At 34.5% G+C, this 8,896-nt stretch overlaps 1 protein-coding gene across 15 annotated transcripts in view; it reads left to right on the top strand.

Moving 5' to 3' along the window:
* The window catches only part of ZNF280D (zinc finger protein 280D), a 106,717-nt gene that overhangs the window by 26,500 nt on the left and 71,321 nt on the right, over positions 1-8,896 (top strand). For 9 of the 15 annotated variants that reach the window (XR_005197605.1, XM_017513770.1, XM_017513780.2 and 6 more), the window contains 4 exons: positions 678-721; positions 3,717-3,863; positions 6,736-6,801; positions 6,902-7,041. Coding sequence is in view for 14 of the 15 variants with exons in the window: in XM_017513770.1 (XP_017369259.1) it covers positions 678-721; positions 3,717-3,863; positions 6,736-6,801; positions 6,902-7,041 (397 nt within the window). In the remaining variant the exon portion in view is untranslated. Of the gene's footprint in view, positions 1-677; positions 722-833; positions 903-3,716; positions 3,864-6,735; positions 6,802-6,901; positions 7,042-8,896 lie in introns of all 15 variants that reach the window. The other 6 variants (XM_037733216.1, XM_037733217.1, XM_037733218.1 and 3 more) reach the window with 2 other exon arrangements.

Raw genomic sequence — 8,896 nt, 5'->3', positions numbered from 1 at the left:
AAAAAGAAAAAGCAACAAAAGTTTATTCTAACAGCATTTTTAAAGCCAAATGAATTACTGACATACTAGATTGTAAACTTCTGAAGTCTAGGACTGTGACTTACTCATTTTTGTTTTCCTCTGAGCTTAGCATGATACCTTGCATACAGAAGTCCATGAGTAGTTATTTTTTGAATGAATTAATCTGTGATGAAATATTTCCAATGAATTTTCTGTTCCCTTTCAGTTGATAAAAAGCCAGAAAGATATAAACTAAATTTATTTAAAATTATTTTTGAAATATGAAGAAAAGATATTTTTGAAATATCTTTTGTATTTTTGAAATATGAAGAAAAGATAACAGTTAAAGGTTAATGTCATTCAGCATTTGAAAAGTTAGATTTCCAAAAACAATACATTGTAAGGTGATTACTCATTTTTACTAAATAATACTTTAAAAAATTATTTGTAATTACTGAATCACCTTCTTCAAGTATTAAGTGCTGAGTATAATCGCCATTTATTTATTAAATTTTGGTTTATTCAGGAATGAACCAATTGTGTAAAAATGAACTATATGTATATATCAGTTACATCAAACAAAAATTGAACTCTATATAGGAGAAAATATTAAATTAAGTATGTATACATTTAATTTAATGAAGTTTACCCTCATAGTTGTTATCTTTATTTTTTAGGAAGGAAAACAGAAATAACTTGCTGCGTTGTCTGGAGTTACATGGTGAGTTTAGAGATTAAAGTTAGATCCAGTAATTTGTGAATCCCAAGTTTCATGTTTCAATATTTGGTGTTACTTATAGTGACTCATAAAATTGACTGATGTCATATGTCAGTACTTAGGTGACAATTTACAGAAAGTCATCTCTGCAGCTTGATGGGCGACAACCCTTTTCAACCAAAAAGTAAGTGTTGCTGCCACAACTAATACAAGTATGTGTGGCTTTCGTATAACTTTGCTTCAGGAGAAAGGATGAAAGTCGGGAGACATTTTTTTAAAAACAAAAATACTTAAAATTATTAAAGTAACAAATGTTCACAGAAAAACAAGTAATGTAAATAAAAAAGTGGGTAAAATAGAAGTGTTTTTCCCCATTACCAGAAGGAACTATTTTTACCAGTCTGGTATATGTAATCATATATGTTTCTTCTGTTCATAGACAAAAAACAAATTATTTCTAAAAAAATTATAAAGCTATTGTATCTTAAAAATTCTTTTTCTCAAAAATATATCCTGGATATATTAACAATGGCAGTTTTTTTTTTTTTTTTTCCCACAAAACGGTTAAGGGAGACCTTTGCATACTATGTTAGTTGGCTTAGGGCTGCCATAACAAAGTACCACAAACTGCGTGGCTTACACAATGGAAATTTTTCTCATAATTCTTGAGGCTAGAAGTCCAGGATTGAAGTGTTGATAGGATTGGTTTCTTCTGAGGGCCGTAGACTGATAGGATTGGTTTCTTCTGAGGGTTCGAGGCCTCTCTTCTTGACTTGTAGATGGCCATCTTCTTATTTTATTTATTTATTTTTTTTGAGGCAGAGTCTCACTGTCACCCAGGCTAGAAAGCAGTGGTGTGATCTCAGCTCATTGCAGCCTCCTCCTCCTGGGCTCAAGTGATTCTCCTACCTCAGCTTCCTGAGTAGCTGGGACTGTAGGTGTTCAACACCATGTCCAGCTAATTTTTAAAAATATTTTTAGTAGGGACTGGATTTCACCGTGTTGGCCATGCTGGTCTGGAAACCTCAGGTGATCCAGCTGCCTTGGCCTCCCCAAGTGTTGTGATTACAGGCGTGAGCCACCGTTCCCAGCCTCCATTTTCTCCTTATATCTTCACATGGTCTCCTTCCTTGCTTGTGTCTGTGTCCTAATCTCCTCTTCTATTAAGGACACCAGACACATTGGATTAGGGCCCACCCTACTAACCTTATTTTAATTTAATTACTTCTGAGGACCGAATCTCCAAATATAGTCACATTCTGAGGTAGTGAGGGTTAGGACTTCAACGTATGAATTTTGAGAAAACACGGTTCAGCCTGTATAAATGATACTTTTGTTATCAGTATACGGGTGTCCCTAATTGTTTGAAATACGCATTTTCATAATGACTTTACCTAGTCCATAGATTATTAATATGCTGTGTGCCCACTACCCCTCTAATGTGTAGGGGGAAATATATTCCCATCTGACCTTGGACATACAAAACTAAGACACATGAAAAAATAGTGAGCAGTTTGGGCTCATATCTGTTAAATCTTGAATTGCACGATATTGGTTGTTAATGTAATTCATATTTTGAAGGAAAGTAAAATCTAATAGTTTACAAGGGGAGTTATAATTGAACCAAGAGTTAGGAGGGGCAGGGAATTAATATTTTGTGAAGTATCCACTTGAATTTAGGTGCTTTATATGGCATTTTCTTGAATCTATGTAATCTATTAGTTAGATATCATACCTGTATTGTAGATGAGGAAAACAGGTTCAAGTAACTTTTCTAGAGTCATATGATTAAAAACAATACAGTAAAGATTTGAATTATTCAATTTGATATAAAGTCTCTGCTCTCTTTGCTCCAGACTGGCATGTTATAGATTGTATAGCTGAGAAGGAAAGACATTCTGAGTAGAAACAGTGGTATAAATAATGTCTCTGAGACACACAATAAGGCTGGTGTTTCAAGTATTTAAAAACGCAAACACTAAGTTATGACTTGCCAATGAAAATTAATATTTTTAATTATTAGATTTTAAGAACTATGTATAATTAGTAAAATAGTACAGCTTAGAGAAAAAAGGGGTCAGTTCTTGATATTGATGGCATTTAGGAAAATGGGAGGGCCTTTTTTTTTTCTTTGGTAGGTGGGTTATACTAAACATTTAAGTAACATTAGACCAGGAAATGATTTGTGATATTCTTCTTGTGAGAAATATCTACTTTGCCCTTAATGGAATAAGCCTAATTCATTTTCCATATCTCTTATCCTAGCATCTCTTTCCTGCTGTGTTCTGTGCCTGGCATTCTTTTTTTTTTTCTTTCTCTTGAGATAGAGTCACCCAGGCTGGAATGCATTGGCGTGATTTTAGCGCACTGCAACCTCTGTCTCCCAGGTTCAAGTGATTCTCCTGACTCAGCCTCCCAAGTAGCCCGGCTAATTTTTGTATTTTTAGTAGAGACAGGGTTTCACCATGTTGGCCAGACTGGTTTTGAACTCCTGACCTCAAGTAATCTGCCCACCTCAGCTTCCCAAACTGCTGGGATTGCAGGTGTGAGCCACCGCTCCCATCCTGCCTGGCGTTCTTGAATCTGGTTTAGTTTATCCAATTTATCTCCCACCTGTTTCCTCTTATTCTTAGTTTATCTCCCTTTTGTTAATACATTGTTGAAAAGCCAATTGTTAGATATAATCCTTTTTGTAGTGATAATCATATTCTATGTATATGACTGAAACTCACTTTCACTGGATTTGACTCACTTTCACTGAATTTTCTGTCCACTGTAAATAACTGTCATCCATTATCTGTTTATCTGAGTTTTTCTATTTAATATCTTAGAGAGTAAGCTCTGTGTTTCTCACTGTTGTTACCACATACTTACTACAAATGTCAATTCAGAAATTGCTATTAGGATTATTATAGTACATCTTAAATATTATGTTATATATTACAAAAATGTTTTTATTTTCAAAAATGAGGTTTACTTCTCTCCTTTTGAAAATTAGGTAATTCAAAAATGGCAGAACTGTTTATGGAATGTGAAGAAGAAGAGCTGGAACCATGGCAGAAGAAAGTAAAAGAAGTTGAGGATGATGATGATGATGAGCCAATCTTTGTTGGAGAGATATCAAGTTCAAAACCAGCAATTTCAAGTAAGCATTTACTTTTAGTAAAGCCAAGCTTTATGAGGTATTATTTCTAATGGGAAAACTTGTGAAGTATTTAACAGGTACTTGATGTTCATGTTCCATTGTAAAGAGTTAGGTCTGAGAGATTGGGTGTGAGGCTAGTAAGAACTTGAGAATCAGGATGGGGATGTGACTGGGGACTTGAGGAAGGAGGTAAGAGGTTAAACATCAGATGTCAGAAAAGAGAAATGGACTGAGATTAGCTGGTGACCTTGGAGGTCTTCTGAGATTAGAAATCACAATTTTTAATGGAGTTAAGTAACTTATTTATTTATTTAGAGACAGAGTCTCATTCTGTCCCTAGGCTGGAGCACAGTGGCGCAATCATGGCTCACTGCAGCCTCAACCTCCTTGGTTCAAGTGATCCTCCCGCCTCAGCTTCCAGAGTAGCTGGGACTATAGGTGTGTGTTACCATACCTGGCGAATTTTTGTAGAGACAGAGTCTCACAATGCTGCCCAGGCTGCTCTCTAACTTCTGAGCTCAAGTGATCCAGCCTTGGCCTTCCAAACTGTGCTAAGATTACAGGTGTGAGTCACTGTACCTGGCCTTAAGTAATGTATTTATCTGTTTATCCTTTTTCATTTTTCTCACTTAAATCCAGAAGAAGAGAAAATAAAACATTTGGAATGCTTTGCTTAAAATGTCAGAATATACTAAGTGAGTTTTTGTTAGTCCTAAGTGAGACTTCTCACATCCAGGCTTCATTGCAGTGTCATCTATACATGGCTACAAAATGTATAGGTGATAAATGATTGCACAGTCTCTGGCCTGTGTACCAACAGAGGCTGTAGCTTCTGACCATATCCATTTTCCAGCAACTCCCATTTATATTCATGAAAAAGAATGGCATTATCTACAGCCACTGTACTTGGATGGGTTAGCATTTAGTACATTTAAATCCTTAAGGCTTTTGGGCAGAGCAACTTGGTACCTTTGTGGCTTATTAGCTTTAAGTTAGAGAATTGGATTTGACATTGTGATAATGTTAAAGTACAGATACTGATGACATTTGTTAAAATGCCCACTCAAAAATGTATGATAGAGTGCAGAGAAATAAAGTAAAAATTTCAGAGAAAAAGAGAAAATAGACCTTTTTCCATTTTATTTACTTGTTTGTTTGAAGCCAGGAGAATTTACCAAAGAATGTGATGTACCCATTTTACTAGTCTGTGTGTATGTGTTTGTGTGTTTACTTACCATGGTAGTGCTTCAAAGTGTCATTAAGAGACTACTTTAAAATTTTCTGAAAGCCTAGTTCTCACTTTGCTTACCTCTAAACTTGGATTGGCACTTTTATTCAGTTTTATTAGAGAGAGAATAATTTCACCAGTTGAATTTTTAATACCATTTTCCGTAGCAGATTGGTCATCTCTCATAGAGTGCTAAGGGGAGTGCTGCTTGGATTATAAAATGAATTAGGCATCATGGCATCTTTGGTGATAGTGAAGCATAATATTCTCGTGATTATTTCTTTATACTGAAATATATTGTTAAATTATTCAAACTCTTATTGAAAACATGACAATTGAGTTTCAAGCTGAATTTATACTGATTGTAGATGACTGTTTATGGTATTCAAGTAGAATAGTGTACATTAGTTTTAAAATAATTCCATCAAGAAGGGGATTGACTCCAATAGAATTTCTTTTCTACAATATTAAGGTGAATAATTTAAATGGTTTTATTGTTGTCTTATGTGTAAGCCATACAATTGTTAACATATGGAACATGAGTTAAATGTTTATGTAAAACTTCGAGAAAGGAGGACAAAAACTTGTGGTCCATAGACTACAGCTACTAAAAAGTACTACAGCAATAGTTCTTTCATGGTTTGAATAAATATTTAATCCTGAATTTCTGAGTGAAAAACAGTGTCAAGTTCTTTGAGCAGATTTTTCTCTAGTAAGACTTCTGTAGTGTTTAATTACAGAGCACTGCATTGACATTGTCAGAAAACAACCATATTTTTGTGTGAACCATTGTTTTATATAATGACTTAATGGGATCTGGTTTCTTTGTACTGTGAGGAAGATAAAATAAATTTTTATGAGATATGGTGGATTTTTTTTTTTTTTGGTGCTTTTTACGTTTTTCTAACCAGCAATTTTAGGCAAATCCTTATGCTTCCAAATTATAGTTTGATAAGCTAGAAGTTACAGAGTTTACTTGTATGCAAGAATGAGGAACTTTAAACTGATCCTCAAAGTCATGGCAGGCTCAGATTGACCTCTGGTGTAGTGGTAGATTTGCGACCTCTTAACTAATAATATGCTGTGATAAACTGTTGGTTTACTTTAGACTGCAATCTGTGTTAGTTTTCCTTTTTTAACTCAAAACTAATAGTAGATAATCCAATGAGATTTTCCATAATGGAACTTCAAGGCGTTTAGAGGTGTGAATGCAGTGTAGAGTTTGGGCAAAAATTTGATTTTGAATCATAGGAACCTGACTGTATGTACAACCCTGTCATCACTGAAAGAAAAATATATAGTTAAATTATAGGTTGAATATAAATATATTTTTGGAAAACTTTTATTAACTACGTGGACTATTTCTTTGCAAGCACAATGTTTTGACTCACATGTAGTCAGATTTGTCATTCCCTTACTTCTGGCTTTTGAATTTTGAGTTGTAATGAGAAAGATTGTTCTTAGTCTATAAAACAATTAAAGCTAGTTATGTATGCGTTTAAAATGAACTCTATTCTTAAATTAGTGATTAGTTATATACTCCTTCCAGAAATCTGTTTACATGTTTTCAATTCATGATTTCTGTTATCTTAACATGTATTTCATTCAAACACTGAATTTTAAAATAAATATAATTTTTTATAGATATTTTGAACAGAGTTAACCCCAGCTCATATTCAAGGGGACTAAAGAATGGTGCACTCAGTCGAGGTACAGTATTATTGTACTATTTTAATTTTAAAGTGAAGTATTTTGACAAAATTGATTATGTACAAATAATTTCAATATATTCTGTTACTTTAAAATACAGGTATTACTGCTGCATTCAAGCCTACAAGTCAACACTACACGAATCCAACATCAAATCCCGTGCCTGCCTCACCAATAAATTTTCATCCTGAGTCTAGATCTTCAGATAGTTCTGTTATTGTTCAGCCTTTTTCTAAACCTGTAAGTGTTTCTAAAACTATACAGCCAGTTCAGGGATCCGTTGGATATTATTTATCAATATCAACAGTACCCAGTTAAACTTCTGGACTGTCATAAGTAGTCATCCAGTAGAAGCATAATTAGTAAAATGTCACCATATTTTTGTAGCTCAAGTACTACCCAAAGTAATAACTGAATGAGCTAACTACCCAACCTGTTAATAAATCAGGCAGTATGCTTAAATAGGTACAATAATGAAAACTGTGCCACCAAAATATGAATAAAATTATAATCAGTAATAAATATTACATAATGGCAAATATTTAAGATTGCAAACTGGGCCAGATATTCTTAATTGGGAAAATAATTAAGAGACCATCATAGCTTTTATAACATTCCTTCATAGTTCAGTTAACAAAAAAATTTTTTTTCCTGTTACAAAAAACTCCCACTTTTTTTCTGTTACAAAAAGTAATAGAAAATGGTAATAGTTTCCATTCATTGAGCTGTTAATATGTATAAGGCTTTATGCTAAATGCTATAGGTAATTTGATTTCATTTAGTTCTTAAACATCCCCATGAAGTAGACACTATTATTATCCTCATTCTTTAGTTGAGGAAACTGAGGGTCATAGAGATTGAAAGATTCACTCAAGATCCCAAAGCTGGCAGTTGATGGATCTGGATTTCAATCCAGCATAACCCATAGTTTATATGTATATGCACACATACATACATATATGTTGTATATAAATGTACAGTTAGAAATGAAAGAATTGCCTTAGTTGAACAGTTCTGACTATAATTTGCAATCCCCTGGGGTTCCCCAAGACCCTTTTAGAGGTTTGGGAGTCAACAGTGTTGTCATTATAATCAAAGACCATTTTCCACTGTGTTGACATTTGCACTGGTGATGCTAAAGTAATGTGGGTAAGCTGCTGGTGCCTTAGTGTGCATCAAGGTAGTGCCACCAAACTGTACATATAGTTTCTGTATTAGTCACCTGCCATGCATGCACAGTAAACTATATTAGTCAACTGAGTGTTACTTGGTTATACCCAGATTCTTTGATGAAGTATTAAAATGTTAATAGTTTTGTTAACTGTCCACACTTGAATATGTGTCTTTTAAAATATTCTGTGTGATGACATGGGTAGTATACATAAAATACCTTTGTGTTTGAAGTGTGATGGTTGTCTTGAGAAAAAGCACCTGTGTGATTGACTTGTGAGGTAAACAATTTTTTTTTTGGTTGTTGTTAATAGAGCACTGTTTTTACTTGAAAGAATGACTGACAAACCATGGTGTATTAGCTATTTATTTATTTCTGTGTATCTATTACCACAAACTTACACAGCTTAAAACAACATACACTCCTTATCTCATGGTCTCACAATTTCTGAATCAGGTCATGGCTTAGGTGGGTTTTTTGCTTTAGGATCTCACAAGACTACATTCAAGATGTGGTCCCTGAAGTTGCAGTTTCATCTGAAATTCTGCTGGGGAAGTGTTTGCTGACAAATTCACGTGGTTGTTGGTAGCATTCAGTTCCTTAAGGTTGGTTGTTGGACGGGGAGTCTCAGTATCTTGTTGGCTTTTGGCTGGCTCCTTGCCAGGTAGGTCTTCCCAATAAGGCTGCTTGCTTCCTCAAAGCTAGCAGGTGAGGGTGAGTCCTTAGCAAGATGCCCTTATAGTCTTAGGTAACATAATTATTTACACAAAAATCATATATATCTTGTCACCTTTGTTGTATTCTGTTGGTTAAAAGCAAGTCAGAGGTCCTGCCCGCATTCGAAGGAAGGGAATTACACAGGACGTGAATACCAGGACCTGGGGCTTATGGGTAATGACATTTCCATAGAGGTCACTTTAGAGT

Source organism: Cebus imitator, unplaced genomic scaffold (genome assembly GCF_001604975.1).
Source record: "Cebus imitator isolate Cc_AM_T3 unplaced genomic scaffold, Cebus_imitator-1.0 Scaffold501, whole genome shotgun sequence".
In the NCBI taxonomy this organism is placed as follows: Eukaryota; Metazoa; Chordata; class Mammalia; order Primates; family Cebidae; genus Cebus; species Cebus imitator.
The sequence above is the reverse complement of the archived record's forward strand: the minus strand, read 5'-3'. Positions and strand labels throughout refer to the sequence as shown.